This window comes from Carassius carassius, chromosome 17 (assembly GCF_963082965.1).
Source record: "Carassius carassius chromosome 17, fCarCar2.1, whole genome shotgun sequence".
Taxonomy (NCBI): Eukaryota; Metazoa; Chordata; class Actinopteri; order Cypriniformes; family Cyprinidae; genus Carassius; species Carassius carassius.
Genome location: NC_081771.1, coordinates 26,080,502 through 26,098,038, shown reverse-complemented (window position 1 = coordinate 26,098,038; position 17,537 = coordinate 26,080,502). Strand labels below are relative to the sequence as shown.

Here is a 17,537-nt window from a genome sequence, read left to right as displayed (position 1 = left end):
ACTCATTTATATCGCTGTCTTTGTCCATTAATATACATTATGTGTTTTATTTATAATGATTTTCTATAGGAGGAAAACGTTTAATGTACAATTTAACGCACTGCGTTCTGTACTCTGTAGTCTGCTTGCCTGTACGGAGTTGATCCTTTTAAAATCACTTAATGCATTTCATAATGCACATTCATATTTGCTGTTCTGTATATACGTTGAGTCAACAAGACATATAGGCTAGGCCTACTGAATTGTCTTTTTTTTATCATCTTAGTCTGTTATTAGGCCACATTAAGGTTTTTTCGCTGTATGGGAGGACAAAGTTTGCGCATTGTGTTCATAGCCAACTGCTTGTCTTGTAGTGCATTAAATAATAACTATATATCGAATTTGGTCTTTTAATTGAACTTAATGTTTCTTTATACATTATGCCATATTAAGTGTTAGTTTTTTCTACAGGAGGAAAACGCTTACTAAAGACATTGTCCATTGCGTTCATATTCTGGTGTTCTGGCCACGGATTTGCCGGTTTAATTAGATTAATAGTTTAATCACCACCACAGCGTCTTGTCTCCATTGGCAACAGGCATGATTTGTGTTGACTGCAAGTGACGTCACAGGTAGCGGAGAGTGCAAGTGGCAATTGCAAGTGACATTGTAATTTATTTTCTTTTTTCTTGTCTTCACCACCTGGCTACTGTTGTAAAATGTTGAGAGATTCAAACAAAAAGTTATCAATAAATAGAACAAAATAAAAAAATAAAGGCTGTAAGTGACGTCGCTAGCGGAAGCACAAGTGTCTGAGAGTGCAAGTCTGAGAGTGCAAGTGCAAGTCTGCAGCCAGACCCTTCTCACTATTGCACTATTGCATAGAATGCAAGATATGAAAATCTCCTGTATGAGGAGCATGAACATTTTTTTAAACATGCAGTGTGTTACTAGAGCACATTACTATATCCCACCATGCAATGCACTCTACCTGACCCCTTAGTGTGACAAATGAACTGAAAGTAATATCAACCATTTTCAACCATTTTAACATATTATTTGAATAAAAGAAAGATGATTTTTGAGGTAATTACTGTGAATGCCACTTAAAGATTCTGTCATCATTTACTCACCCTGAAGCCATTCCAAATCCTATAGTTTCTTTCTTCTGCTGATCACAAATGAAGATATTTTAAAGGATGTTTGTAACCAAATAGTTGCTAGTAGCCATTAACTTGTCTTGCACAGTATTTTTGTCCATACCATGGAAGTAAATGGCTACTGTCAACTGTTTTGATAACAAAACTCTCTGAAATATCTTCTTTTGTGTCAACAATAGAAAGAAACTCAGATATCAGATACACTATAACCTATCATTGATCCTTTATAGCTTAAAAAGTTTTAAATAGTTGTATTTTTTTTCCACACAAATAAATTGTTTCAGTTAAGCAGACACTGATTGATCAACTGGGGTCATATAAATAACAGCTGTGTAATTGATTTTATACTCAGCTTTGAGAAGAGATTCCATTTAAGCATGCATTGTGGTGACAACAATATAGCCGACTAATTTATGAAATGCTTATCTTTGCATAATGTGTTGTGTTATATATATATATTTATATTAAATATAAAGAATACACTGTGCTCTATTCGAACATAGTGATCATCTCAATCACAAATTCATCATCATTAAATCTGAAAAGGGCTTGTGTATATTGCTAACTCACCCTCATGGTAACACTGATGGCACTGTTCAAGTTTGCTTTATAGAGCCAGCCGTGTTTGGACACGCCCCCTTTTTGGGAGCCCAATGAGGCAACATCCTTCAGGAACCAGGAAAGAACATAACAAGCACATGTAAGAACACACAGGTGCAATCATACACCCACACACTATGACTTCATCTGTTTCCTCAAGCCTATACAAAAACATGTCGATATCTAATGCAGTTTCCCTCATTAAAGCCTCTGGACGCCCTCCTCCGTGTTTCAACATGAAGTCCATTTTCACCTGACCCCCTCAATTATTTATGTTCTGTCTCATCCTTAGGGAACAGCCTTCAAACTGTACAAACAAACTCCATCCCTGAGTGAACGCTCAGACAGAACGGCAGACATGGAGCTGGAATTCTGGGAAATGTAGGTGAAACCCAATCAGGGAATCTGATAGCTCAGAGACAGAGTCCTGCGTCTGCTCTTTCTGTAAGTCTAATGTAGTCCCAAAGGCTTTGCACAAAGCATTACTAATAAGCTGTAAGTTCCTTATTATTTATTTATTCTGCTTTTCAGCCTGTGAGAACAGAGAGAAGAAGAGCGAGAGAAATCATGTGTTGTAATAGGCTGATGATGGAGTATGGAGCATGTATGTAGATATGGTGAATACCATTTCCTTTGCCCGTCCCCATACTAAGGAAACTGGTAAAGAAATAATAGCACATGAGTTTCTTATGCTCTTTCATAAGTTTATCAAACAAAGGTCTAGACAGAGTGAGTTTAAACAGCTAAATATGATCAAATTCCTGGCTGCATAACATTAATCACTGTAATTACAGTGCTGCATTCTGAATCATATAAATGGCATATTTGTGAGTTAAAAAATAAAATAGATAGATAGATAGATAGATAGATAGATAGATAGATAGATAGATAGATAGATAGATAGATAGATAGATAGATAGATAGATATAGGTATATATTTTTTTTAATTACAGCTAGATTGTAATTACAATTACCTTTTTAGCTTTTATAACTTTACATTTAGAAAAAACTTAAATAAAGATAAAAAAAATTGTTTGCCGTGCTACAACATTGTCAACAAATGTTAAATTAGCTCTTTCTCTTGCTCTTTGCTATCATAATTTAAAACATAATTCTGGGTTCATAATTCTTGGTTCTCAGCACTATCACAATAAAAGTCTTCTGACACCTAATATAATAAAAATAATAATTCCATCTTAATAATAATTCATGTTTATATAATCAATTTTTTTTTTTACATAAGTGTAAAAAATTTGTTTCCAGATCCCTACTATCACTACCACTCGCAAACCACACATCACACAATGTAGGCAGTGCAATCTTAACAACCTGCGCACTTTGCCTATATCTACCAATACACTACTTTCTTTTTCTATTGGTCTCTGGAATCGCCAGTCTGCTGTAAACAAAGCCGATTTCATTACTTCTATTATTAGTCATTCAAAGCTGAATCTCATGGCTCTAACAGAGACTTGGATCAAACCAGAGGACACTGCTACACCTGCAGCACTCTCCAATAATTTCTCATTTTCTCACTTCCACTGTTTGACTGGAAGAGGTGGAGGTACTGGTCTGCTCATCTCTAATGATTGGAAATTTAATGCTTTACCATCTGTGGGTATCAACAGCTCATTTGAATCTCATTCAGTTACTGTTACCTACCCTCTTAAAATACATTTTGTAGTTGTCTATCGATCCCCAGAACCACTGGATAACTTTTTGGATGAATTAGATGTGTTGCTCTCAACCTTTCCTGAGGATGGTACTCCCCTAGTTATGCTTGGAGATTTCAACATCCACCTAGATAATCCTCTGTATGCTGATTTCCACACTCTGCTTGCCTCTTTTGATCTCAACTGAGTGTCAACTAATGCTACTCACAAATCAGGCAACCAACTGGACCTTATTTATATGCGACATTGCTCTACTGATCATGTTCTGGTTACTCCACTGCACACGTCGGATCACTTCCTCCTCACTCTTAACCTCAACATGGTCCCTGACACATCACTTACCCCTCCACATGTCATTTTTCGATGTAACCTACGCACACTTTCACCCTCCCGGCTTTCTGCAATGGTTTCATCTTCACTTCCTTCCCCTAAACTGTTAGCATCTTTGGATGCTAACAGTACTATTGATACTTTCTGCTCCACCACTCTTACATCTTGTTTAGACACTGTTTGCCCCTTATCTTCCAGGCCAGCCCGTAACACCCCTTCTGCCCCTTGGTTATCTGATGTTCTACGTGAAAACCGTTCTAAGCTTAGAGCTGCTGAAAGGGTGTGGCGCAAATCCAGAAATACTACTGACCTTAATGTGTATCAGTCACTCCTATCTTCCTTCTCTGCTAATGTCTCCACTGTTACAATGACATACTACCATAACAAAATTAACATTTCGTCTAACTCTTGCATGCTTTTTAAAATATTTTAGTAGCTGATGACTTTGCCACATTTTTCATTAATAAAATTAAACACATCAGTGCACAATTTTCCACACCACAATCAGTCAAGCTCAAATCACCAGCAAACATACACTCATTTACATCCTTCTATTCACTCTCTGAGGCAGAAGTCTCAAAACTCATCCTTTCTAATCACCCTACTACTTGATGGCTTGATCATGTTCCATCTCATCTCCTTCAAGCCATTTCTCCTGCATTTGTACCTGCACTCACTCACATCATCAACACATCCCTCCACACTGGTGTTTTCCCTCATCATTTAGACAGGCTCGTATGACTCCACTACCTAAGAAACCCACCCTCAATCCATCTCTATTAGAGAACTACAGACCAGTTTCCCTTCTTCCTTTCATTACAAAAACACTTGAACGAGCTGTGTTCAACCAAGTCTCTACATTTCTCACACACAACAACCTCCTTGACAGCAACCAATCTGGCTTCAGAAGTGGACATTCAACTGAGACTGCCTTGCTCTCAGTTGTTGAAGCTCTAAGACTGGCAAGAGGGGAATCCAAATCTTCAGTACTTATTCTGCTTGATCTGTCCGCTGCTTTTGACACGGTTAACCACCAGATCTTCCTATCAACCCTACTGGCAAAAGGCATCTCAGGAAACACACTTCAATGGTTTGAGTCTTACCTATCAGATAGGTCCTTTAAAGTATCTTGGAGAGGTGAGGTGTCCAAGTCACAACATCTAACTACTGGGGTGCCTCAGGGCTCAGTTCTTGGACCACTTCTCTTCTCTGTCTACATGGCATCATTAGGTTCTGTCATTCAGAAACATGGCTTTTCATACCACTGCTGTGTTGATGACACTTAACTCTACCTCTCATTCCATCCTGATGATCCGACGGTAGCTATTCGCATGTCAGCTTGTCTAACAGACATTTCTTGCTGGATGATGGACCATCTCCTTCAACTCAACTTTGCCAAGACAGAACTGCTTGTGATTCCAGCAAACCTATCGTTTCATCACAATTTCACAATCAAGTTAGGCACATAAACCATAACTCCTTCAAAAACAGCTAGAAGTCTTGGAGTTATAATTGATGATCAGCTGACTTTCTCAGACCACATTGCTAAAACTGTCCGATCCTGCAGATTTGCTTTATTCAACATCAAGAAGATCAAGCCCTTTCTTTCGGAACATGCTGCACAACTCCTTGTTCAAGCTCTTGTTCTGTCCAGGCTGGACTATTGCAATGCCCTCTTGGCAGGTTTTCTAGCCAATTCTATTAAACCTTTACAATTAATCCAGAACGCGGCAGCAAGATAAATTTTTAATGAGCCAAAAAGAATACACGTCACACCTCTGTTTATCAATTTGCACTGGCTTCCAATAGCTGCTCGCATAAAATTCAAGGCATTGATGTTTGCCTACAAAACTACCTCTGGCTCTGCACCCATTTACCTAAATTTGTTACTTCAGACTTATGTGCCCTCTAGAAGCTTGCGTTCTGCAAGTGAACGTTGCTTGATTGTGCCATCCCAAAGAAGCACAAAGTCACTTTTACAGACTTTTAAATTAAATGTTCCCTCCTTGTGGAATGACCTCCCCAACTCAATCCGAGCAGCAGAGTCCTTAGCCATCTTCAAGAATCGGCTTAAAACACATCTCTTCCATCTTTATTTGACCCTCTAACTTTAACACTCACTATTCTAATTCTATTCTTAAAAAAATCTAACTACCTTTGTAATCTTTTTGTATTCTATTTTCTTTTCATTTATTATGCAATTGTGTGTGTGTGTGTGTGTGCTCTTGTTTTTCTTGTTTTTGACATATCAGGACACAACTCTGTATAATGACATGGGTATGACACAGGTATTACAAGGAGAGGGTGACTTATGAGGACATAACCCATGTCCCCATTTTTCAAAACGCTTATAAATCATACAGAATTAGTTTTTTTTTTTGAGAAAGTAAAAATGCACAAAGTTTCCTGTGAGGGTTAGGTTTAGGGGTAGGGTTGGTCAAGGGTGATAGAATATACAGTTTGTACAGTATAAAAACCATTATGCCTATGGGATGTCCCCACTTTTCACAAAAACAAACATGTGTGTGTGTGTGTGTGTGTGTGTGTGTGTGTGTGTGTGTGTGTGTGTGTGTGTGTGTGTGTGTGTAAAGACCTCTAACTGTAATGATGAGACAGAGACGTTCGGATCCATGTGCAGAACTTTAATGATGAGAATGGTCAGACAGGCAATGATCAGTAACGGCGTCAGGTATGTAGGGATAACCAGAATCGATAACAGAAACAGGCAGATGTCGGGGGCAAGCAGCAGAGAATCAGAGTCGGTATAAACAATCCAAAGGTCAGGTAAAGAAAGGAAAACGCTCGGAAATGTCAGACTGGCTAAACAAGACTTCGCAGAGAGTGGGAGTGAGTGTGCTGCTTTTATGTGTGTGTAAATGAGGTGCAGGTGTGACAAGGAAATTGGCTGATGAATGATGTGCAGGTGTGGCAGGGTGATTGTGATGCAGTGATTCATGGGGATGTAGTTCGGGTGTGGTGCAACAGATGAGAGGTGCTAGAGTCCGAGTGACATCTGGTGGTTGTTGTGGAATGGTCCTGATTGGAGTGCCCTCTACTGAAGTTCATGGGCACTCCATCTAATGATCGTGACATATGCTAGAGTCCGAGTGACATCTGGTGGTTGATGTGGAATGGTCCTGATTGGAGTGCTCTCTACTGAAGTTCATGGGCACTCCATCTAATGATCGTGACATATCTGTAATGATGAGACAGAGACGTTCGGATCCATGTGCAGAACTTTAATGATGAGAATGGTCAGACAGGTAATGATCAGTAACGGCGTCAGGTATGTAGGGATAACCAGAATCGATAACAGAAACAGGCAGATGTCGGGGGCAAGCAGCAGAGAATCAGAGTCTGTATAAACAATCCAAAGGTCAGGTACAGAAGGAAAACACAAGGAAAACGCTCGGAAATGTCAGACTGGCTAAACAAGACTTCGCAGAGAGTGGGAGTGAGTGTGCTGCTTTTATGTGTGTGTAAATGAGGTGCAGGTGTGACAAGGAAATTGGCTGATGAATGATGTGCAGGTGTGGCAGGGTGATTGTGATGCAGTGACTCATGGGGAATGTAGTTCGGGTGTGGTGCAACAGATGAGAGGTGCTAGAGTCCGAGTGACATCTGGTGGTTGATGTGGAATGGTCCTGATTGGAGTGCCCTCTACTGAAGTTCATGGGCACTCCATCTAATGATCGTGACACTAACACTAGCTTGCTCTATTCTTTCTTTTATTCTATCTGTTTTCTTTTTATTTATTATATTATTTAAAAGCCCATGCTACGTGTACTATGTTAAGCTAACTGAGACTTGTTATAGCACTTATATATCATTGCTCTCTTTGTTGTTTTTGATTGCTTCCACTGTCCTAATTTGTAAGTCGCTTTGGATAAAAGCGTCTGCTAAGTGAATAAATGTAAATGTAATGTACATAAAAGTCTTTTGAGACTAAAAAAATAAGAAAGCATAATAATAATAATAATAATAATAATAATATAATAATAAAAATCCCAAATAGTTTTACCATTATTTTCATATAACAAAACAAAAAATCTGTTAGTTTGACTTAAAATCAACCCCGGCTACAAGTGTTTTTTGTTTGTTTTTCCAGGGAATACAGTGAGGAATAATTGACCCTTACCTCTTCCTTATCTGCATCCTCGTCCACCTCAAATACGTGACTAGCTAGTTTCTCTGGCCGAGGAACTTTACTGTAAAGGAACAAAATACAAAAAACAAACATAAGACACATACACTTTTACATTTTTGCCTGTGCAAAGGTCAACATCAAAATGCTAGTGTACTGAGGGGTGGGTGCCTGAGTGCTGCTAGCATTTTATAAGGTGTTCTGAGTGGTTTTTAGTGGGTGGCTTTGTGGTTTCTAGGTAAACTTAAAAATCTCAACAAGCTAAATGATAATTCATGTCTTTAGCACATATCGTATGTCTAACAAAAAGGTTCAGTGCTTATTTCTCAAGGACACTGTTGCCCTTCACTCACACACAGCAGAGTGTGCAGTGCACATGTGCATGTGCAAGTGTTTGACTACTGTATGTATGTTCTGTAAGCAGGGTTCCCACACCTTGATTCACTTCAAATTCTAAGACCTTTTAAGGACTTTCCAGGTCCAATACCCTCAAATTCAGGGACTTAATGTGGGGGACACATTTCAAGTGAGAGCGATGTTACATCGTGTTATCTTGTAAGATACATTGTTACAGTTTTCATGTGTCAAACACAACTATGCAAAAAAGCTTCTTTATTTTTCATTTATTTTTGGCCATATGACAGAGATCTGATATTCTATTTGTTGTACTGTATTTCTGTTTTGCATAAAACTGAAGAATATTCAGCACATCCTATATAGTATTCTAAAATGATCTGATATTAACTTTTGCATGGATTTTATTGAAAAGCGCTTAGGCTCATGTAACCAGAAGTTTTAAGATATATGAATATGCTTTTAAGTTTTTCTTACCTCATGGGTAAGAACATTTACATTATCTTAACAAGCAAAGCAATTCAATATTAATTTCCAGGTGTGTCTGTGAAACATAGAGGTACCATCCTAGTAGTTTTGTACATGCATGAATGCCATGTAGGGTGACTATATTTTAGTTTTCCAAAAATAGGACAGTGGGTGTGGGCGGGGCGGGGCGGGGGGCTGGGGGCTGGGGTGTGGTTGGTTGGATGGTGGTTAAAGTAGTGCCCACAGTAGTGCAATGCCCATATCCCAAATATCAAAACTGAAAATGTCATTTCCAAAACTAAAATACATATTTTACCGTCACTGTTATGCATATTGATCATAAACACAGCTAAAAAGCTTCCTACCAATGGCCCTCCTTCACAAAACTTAACATCTAGCACAGTTTTATCATAGGCAGAATGCAAAATGTTTCACTACAAGCATTTTAGTCAAATGTAATTATGCAACATTTCAAACCTTTAACCCATGGGGAAAATCAACAAAAAGTAGCCATAGGGGAAAAAATGGCAACCCTGCATTCAACAAGAGCTGCAGGAGTCAGATTTGACTGATCACGGGTTGAGGAGAGAGTGATGGCTGATTCAAAAGAGATTTAAATACTCTACGTATTGATATCAGCTCCCTGATGCACAAAACTTATGCAATATTAGAATGTTTGCAGGGAGCAGGCGGGATTGGACACAAAAATCACAGGAGTGGGCAATAATGGTCAGAAATTCAGTGGGAGCGGTATTAAGAAAACAGTCCCCCGCAGCGCTCTTATACAAAAACACACTGGCGACTGTAGAAAGCAAAAGAAATTCAGAAATCCCGGCCAGATCCAAAAAGAGGACATGTCCGGGAAAAAGAGGAAATATGGTCACTCTAATGTCATGGCAACGTACAACAAAAAATGCCTCATAGAGCGAAACACTTAACATAGTGTGTAACTAATGTAAATCAAGCAAGCTTGTATGCATAGGCCACGAATTGTTGGCGAAATAACACATTAGCGGACAAGAGGGAATCATATGAAATTTTTTCCAGAAAAGTTCTTGCACAAAATAAATGTAAGCACTTTCAAGGACCTGTATTAATGTATGTTTATTTTCAAAAACTTTCCAGGGCCTTTAAAAAAAATTCATATTCACAAACTTTTTAAGGATTTCATGGACCCATGGGAACCCTTGTGTAAGGAAACTGCATTAGCAGAACTTTCATGAAGGAGTAGTTGGATCATAATGTTGCTCATGATAATGATGACGATGGAGCTTCATGTACCCAGCACACATTATCTCTGTCTCTTCCATCACCATCATCCGTCTTGCTTCCTCTGCGACCTTTACCAAATGCCAGACACTGGCTGTCTCCTGATCTCTACAATGTGATTTGCAGCTATTGACCGCTAAAACATAATTGCTCCATCAGTTAGTTGAGACAGGAAGTGACTTATCAGTGGTTGCTGCCCTGTCCTAAACCAGGTGGAGTATTTATGTACTGAATGACAAAAGAAAGAGGAAGAGAAAGCAAAAGAGAGAAGGAAATGGGCTGAATGGTCTGTTAATGGGTTGTTGTTGTGTGAAAAAAAGGCACATTACCCGATTTAGCTCTTGACAAGACCTTGCTGTCAACACAGAGGCAGGACAGGATGAGGAAACTGATAAAATTATTGAGTAAAACAGCATCTCTCTCTTTTGCACACGCACACAAACACACTGTTGGCAAAGAATGACTCTTGAGCCCTGTTCCAGCACCTAGTGAGCTGCCTTGCTGTCAAATACCCGCATAAGCAGCTGCTTTCTAAGTAGAGTTCAACTGATATACTGTATCTAAAAGTGCATAGTGGCTAATTGGTGATATAATAATTTAAAGATAATAAATAGAATATACATAATAGTAAGCAAAATGTGATATTTATTTTAAATTCGATACATTAATCAATTTGAAAATAAAATTAATATTAAATTATTTAAAAAAAATGTATGTATGTGTGTGTGTATATATATATACCTGTATATATTGTGCTGTCAAACAATTAATCGCATCGAAAATAAAAGTTTATTATAGTTATATGTATGTGTGCTGTGTATATTTATGTGTATATAAACACACACATGCATGTATATACTTCAGAAAAATAGGTTATGATTATATATTAAATATATTTATTTATAATATCAATTATACGAATATAAATATAAATGTAAATACATGTAAATATTTTTCAAATATATATTGTGTGTTGTGTTTTTATATATACATAATAAATATACACAGAGCACACAAATATATTATGCAAGCAAGATATTTTTTTAATGAGATTAATCGTGATATATATATGTGTGTGTGTGTGTGTGTGTGTGTGTGTGTGTGTGTGTATTTGTAAATTATGAAGATATGATAAAGAATTACTAATAATAGAAATGGAATGGCTATAAAAATGTAATTTCCATTTATTTTCCTCATTTAACATTTCTGTTTAATAATTTTTTTAACTGTCCAAATAAATAACACTACCCAAATAAAGGTCCTGGTGCTGTCAAATTAAAAGCACTGTTTCTGATACTTGTAGGCAAAACAGAAAATCTTTTAAAAACATCAGATGCAAAGATTTTTAAAATGCCAAATATTTGCCAACATATTAGTCAACCACTTATGATGTGCAAAGAACAGCTGGACTTAAACTAACTTAAAATAACATTATTTGACTCTTTCCATTGATTTTCTCTTTCTTTAGATCACTTTTAGCAGTCTTGTGGTCCTTACTTTGGAAGTTGGCGGAAGTCTCCAGAATAATCTTCATACTTGTAGTTCACCACATGCCAGTCTGAGTTGTAGGTCTTGATGCACTGTAAAAGAAAAAAAATATTCTTTCTACTGTCATACAGAAAGCACAAAACAAATATGCCAGCAAGCACACATACACAATGACCCAAAATCCCTAAAAGGCTAGTACACTACCAGTAATCTAATAAGAATCATGTTTTCCAAAGCAATCTGTGGCAACAGCTTTTTAGAAAATAATTTCCTGACTGTATCCCTGTTCTAATCATTGTTAAAGCTGTCACCACACTGCACCACAAACAGACACTCATATATCCACTTGGCATTACATTAAAGCAGATTCAATTCTATTTGCTTTGTTGGCAAGGCAAGCATTCAGTCCTCAGCAGTTCTTAAAGGGATAAGATGAAACTAAAAGCCTCTAAAACCCAATTAATGGAAAGAAAAAGGAAGTCAGCGAGAGAGTAGATAGAGTAAGTTGACAAAGTAGATTTAAGACTGTTCTGAACTAAGCATTCAAGTGTTTATTCTAAACTATCTGTCTCTGTACTCCATCAGTTAGCTTTATTATTAATTTGGGGTAAAACAAAAATACTAGATTTACTAAAAACTATATTTTTACATTATCATTATCACTATTTGTGTGTTTGTGTATTGTGGTGTTTTAAAGTGGTTGACACTGTACAAAGTTCACACTGAATAAATAAACACACTATTTAAGTAATTTTTAAAGCCATTTACTATGAGCAACTTAAAATATTACAAAGCAAGAACATCAAGTTTGGAGAGGTTCAAACTAAGGCTGCGTTTACACTTGGCATTAACATGCAATCGCCGTGATCCAATCAAGCAGATCGGATTATCAGACAATCAGAACACAGCGCAATCTATTGCGATCCAATCACAATGCATCATTGACTACCTCTGGACCAGGACAGGCTGATCGGATAACATTCTGATCAGAAGTGTGTTTACACTTGTCTTTTCAATGTGTATGTGGACAACATCCCAATACAGGTCACATGTTAATGCCAAGTGTAAACGCAGCCTGCTGAGCAGATCAGTGATCACCCATAATTCCCTGCACTTGAATAATTAGTGTTTTTGGTTAAAAGAATGGGGATTTATGAACACATGAAAATGTTTATTATTCAGAATTAGTTTTGAATACATTTTGTTAAAAGAAGTTATGTTTGTTGTAAGTCACCATTAGTGTGATTAATGTTCTGTTGGTGACATTTTTTCTATTTCATAGCATCAATTTCTACAAAATCATTCAGGAACATAGAGATAAATCTAAATAACCTAAATAATAAATCTACATAATGCACAATTAAGCAGACTCACATTGTTTAGGTCTTTCAAAATAAGAAAGTTTTACATCAACAACATACAATACTAATTAATACCCATTTTACTTCAAATTGACAGTTTACTGAAATTGGGTCCATTTAGGATTACCTTTGATTTTATTTATTTTTTTTTTTTTTTACTTTGTTTGTTGAAAACACTAACCAAATGTAAATTTATACAGCTGCTTTTTCCTTAATTTTAGTAAACTAGACAAATTCCTGAAGCTGGTTGCCTAAGAGTTTAGCATTTTCTCAATTTCTGATTGTATTTCATTGTAGGACTTTTTGCCCATTTTATCACTTAAAATTTAATCTGAGGTCTCATTCATGTCCACGGTACAAAGAGTAAAAGGAGGGTCTGTTTAATACTCAGATTAACACTAAATATGAACAACAGTTATAGTGATGCTTGACTAAACATTTGTTATTACAATACTAAAACAAAAAGCATTTGGACAACTAAACCACCAAAACCAGTGTGGGGTTTAGAATAATATTCCCTGTAATGTTATTGTTAATGTTTAGAAAAAGAGTACGCCCCCCCCCCCCAAATGTCTTTATTTTATTTTTTTTTTTTTATTGTTCACTTAGTTCATATGTACTCTAAATTTATGATGGGGTTAATACAGGAAATGTGTTTAAATCAAGGTTGGTGCAAACGCATTAATTTATAGTGAGTGATGCTCAAGTAGGCATGTTGTTAGCGATCTTACAGGAGAGGGCGCCCACAGAAGAGAGGGGCGGGCGCGGAGAAGAAAAAGAGGAAGAGTGGTTTTTTTTGTAGTATTGAAAAACGCACGTAGAGTTTTTTCTAATGTGAATAAATGCCGTGCAGCGAATAAGATTAAAACGAACCCATCAAATTATGCACGTCTTGGAATTGATTCATTTCGACATGCAACAAACTTGGAGGCACCGCTGGGATTTGTAAGAAGTGCGAGCCGGAGTGCGAGACGAAGTGCGAGCCAAAGGATCACTGGGAGCACGCGAGAGAGCGGAGAGTCTCGGGCGGGTAAGCGGATGTATATCAGGAGCGTGAGATGGATCTGGAAGCACTAGCCGAACGGGTAACGGAAAGACTGTGGCTGTTGGCGCTCGACCAAGTGAAGGAGGTATGCGATTGTAACAAAATCCCTACCGCAAATGTCTCTACTAGGCGCGCACTTATCAGAAAGATTACCGAGTCGATTGATGCCGCGATTGAGAGGGAGGAGGAAGACGTGGCGAAGCACTATTTGTGTTCAATGTTGTCGTTCATGGAGGCGCAGGGAGAAAACGAGAATGGGGAAAATGGCGGTAGCAATAAGATGGAGTCAGACAGCTCGCAAATTAAACAGGATGTGGTTAATGAGGCGGATTCACAGCAAAATCTCTCTGAATTACAAATTGGAAATATGAAGATGAGAGATGAAATGGGAAAAATTAAAGTGAAAAGTCAGCCTCAAGAACAGCAGGAATTTATTGGCATGGCCCCTGAAGTCACTGTGAGAAGGGATTTCAAAGTCTGCGGTCAGATTGGAGAGAGTGGGCAAAAAGGTAAACTGTCAAGAGGCCACAGTGAAGCAGAAATTATTGAAGCAGTAATAAAAGCTATCAGCCCAGGATTGAGTTTACGCAATATGCTGGAAATTAAAAGAGATCTCACTCTTTCACAGTTGAAAACAATATTGAAGGGACATTTCAAGGAGGACAGTTCTACAGATCTGTACTACAAATTGTTGAACATCACTCAAAGCACCAACGAATAGCCACAAGCTTTCCTTTTTAGAGCCATTGAGCTAAAAGAAAAACTGTTGCGCACTTGTGAAGAAGGTGGTGAATATTTCAGTACAGATCACATTCAGAAGAAGTTTCTACGCTCTGTTGGCACAGGTTTGATCAGCGATCATATTAAATTTCAGATGAGGCCATACCTGGACGATTCAAAAATATCAGATGAAATGTTGATAAACAAAATGAATGAAGCCGCCGGTGATGAAACAGAAAGACTAAATAAACAAAAGAAGAACACAGGAAGTAAAGTGGCAAAAATACACAAATTGTGTCCAGAAATGCAGGTTCATCCATGCACGCAGGATGAAATGACAGCCAAAGTGTTGGTTAAGGAACAGTCAAGTGATATTGTCAAACGGGGAAGCAGAGAGACACCAGCGACGGAGGGGCGGAGAGACGCAGAATTATATGATATGGTTAAACTCTTGAGAGAGGAAGTTGCGGAACTCCGTAAAGGACGAAACAACCCTCCGGAGCGTATAGTCAAGGGAAGGTCCAGCTACAGGAAGGGATGCAGAGCTTGTCAGGAGAAAGGAGAAGAGGATCGATGCGAGCACTGCTTCAGATGTGGAGTCGTGGGTCATGCTGCCCAGGGCTGTAGAGCACCAAAGAATTCAGCAGAGGGCAGAAGCGATGTAAAAATATCTGTTCATTCCATGAGACCAGACAACTCAACCTCCCTTCTGAGTTATTGCGCCCAACAAGAGAAAACTCAAGAGCACCTGCGCCAAAGGATTAAACAGCTGGAGGCAGAGTTAGAACAAAGAGGAAAAACAGAGCATGCTAGAGCTACCACTTACACCAACCACATACCTTTTCAACGACATCCAAGATTGGAGAACCTCATTGGTCCTAGATGTATGGTTGACTGTTTCTTTGAATGCTTGCCCGTGCAGGCGCTCTGGGACACAGGGTCACAGGTGACCATCATCAATGAGGAATGGAAGAATATTTGCTTTCCCCACATTGCGACACGCAAACTAAGTGAGCTGCTGGACGAAGGTGAAACCCTTATTGGCCGAGCAGCCAACCAAACCGATATACCCTTCTCGGGATGGGTGGAGTTGAAGTTTCAACTTGGGCCAAAAGAGGGGCTCAGGCTGAACTCCTGGTACCCATGCTTCTCTCCAGTGAGCCAGGCGTGGGGCAGCCTCCAATTATTGGTTATAATGTTATTCAACAGCTAGTGAAAAAGAGAATGGAGCAGCACCCTGATATCATTCCAGAAGTGGTAAAGGAAGCTTTCTCATGTGACTGCAAAAAAGCTGTTGTATTGATTAAAATGATGCAGGATGACGACCAGGTAGTAAAAGAAGGAATTGTGAAAATTGGACGGATTACTACTGTAGTTGCAGCCGGACAGACGAAAGCGGTGAAATGCAGAGTGAGAGCTGGTCCTCTTGTTTCAAGACAGGAAGTCCTGTTTGAACCAGAAGTTATTCCACAGTGGCCTGAGGGACTTGATGTAACTAAGATGGTAATCAGTCTTCAGAAGGGAAACTTGACTAAAGTTCACATCCCAGTTACCAACATCAGCAATGTGGACATTATGCTTGCTCCCCGCACTGTACTAGGACGAGTTCAGCAAGTCCGGTCCATTTATCCAGCCGACGCCAAGCCCGCTACAGTGAAACCAGACTTGAATGACATTGGGGAGGATGTGGTGGCGGCGGGAGTAGTGGTCGCTGGAGGTAAGGACATGATAAGCTGTGAGGTGAAGGATCTGAACAAGAGTGACAGCACTGGACAGGATATTAATAGAAAACTGTGGGACCCACCAGTGTCAATTGACCATCTCACTCCTGAGCAACAGAGAAAAGTTAAACAGCTGCTGAGGGAGGAGTGTGCGGCATTTTCAATGGATGAAAATGACGTGGGGTGGATCCCGTCACTCCAAATGAGAATCAGGTTGAGTGACACGACACCAGTAAAGCGTACGTATGTATCCGTACCAAAACCTCTACATAAGGAGGTGAAAGAATATGTGGAAGACCTCTTGAATAAAGGATGGATTCAGAAGTCCCGTTCCTCCTATGCATCTCCAATTGTCTGTGTCCGAAAGAAAGATGGAAGTCTACGTCTCTGTATAGATTACCGGGAGCTCAACCACAAATCCATCCCAGACCGTCACCCTATCCCACGGGTACAGGACATGCTAAACAGTTTATGTGGAAGCACATGGTTCTCGGTTCTGGATCAGGGGAAGGCGTATCATCAGGGGTTTGTGGAGGAGGGCAGTCGACCATACACAGCTTTCATAACACCGTGGGGCCTATATGAATGGGTCAGGATCCCCTTTGGGCTGTCCTCTGCCCCTGCCGAGTTCCAGCGCAGTATGGAGGAGTGTTTGGTGGGACTCAGGGATGACACCTGCCTTCCATACTTAGATGATAACCTCATACATAGCAGGACATTTGAGGAGCATCTCCGTGATGTTAAGGAAGTGCTACGCCGCTACCAAGCTCATGGAGTGAAGCTTACAGCCAAGAAGTGTGAATTGTTCAGGGCTGAGGTAAAGTTCCTGGGGAAAATAGTCTCTAGAGGGGGATACACTATGGACCCCAAGGAGATTGCACCCGTAGAAGCACTAAGAGACCGTAAGCCTAAAACGGTCGGAGATCTGAGACAATTGCTGGGGTTCCTGTCATACTATCGCACGTACATTCCCAGTTTTTCCCAAATTGCCAGACCCCTCTATGAACTATTGTCAACAGGGAAGCCTTCGGAAAAATGGACAAGCAGTAAAGAGGACAACGGTAAGAAGGGTCGGGGTAAATGGGGAAAACCAGCCCAACTTCATTCCAGTTGGCCCATAAATTGGACAGAAAAACACCAGGATGTCATCAACCGACTGCTTGAATTCTTGCTTCATCCTCCCATCATCGGCTACCCTGATTTTGAACAGCCCTTCATCTTGCAT

General features: G+C 39.2%; 1 protein-coding gene across 1 annotated transcript in view; it reads right to left on the bottom strand.

Moving 5' to 3' along the window:
- LOC132161423 (dedicator of cytokinesis protein 9-like) overlaps positions 1 to 17,537 on the bottom strand; it is a 115,264-nt gene that overhangs the window by 47,640 nt on the left and 50,087 nt on the right. The window contains exons 4-6 of the mRNA XM_059571451.1: positions 11,475 to 11,557; positions 7,881 to 7,950; positions 1,710 to 1,805 (exon numbers count right to left, since the gene is read on the bottom strand). Of these exons, the coding sequence (XP_059427434.1) occupies positions 1,710 to 1,805; positions 7,881 to 7,950; positions 11,475 to 11,557 (249 nt within the window). The remainder of the gene's footprint in view (positions 1 to 1,709; positions 1,806 to 7,880; positions 7,951 to 11,474; positions 11,558 to 17,537) is intronic.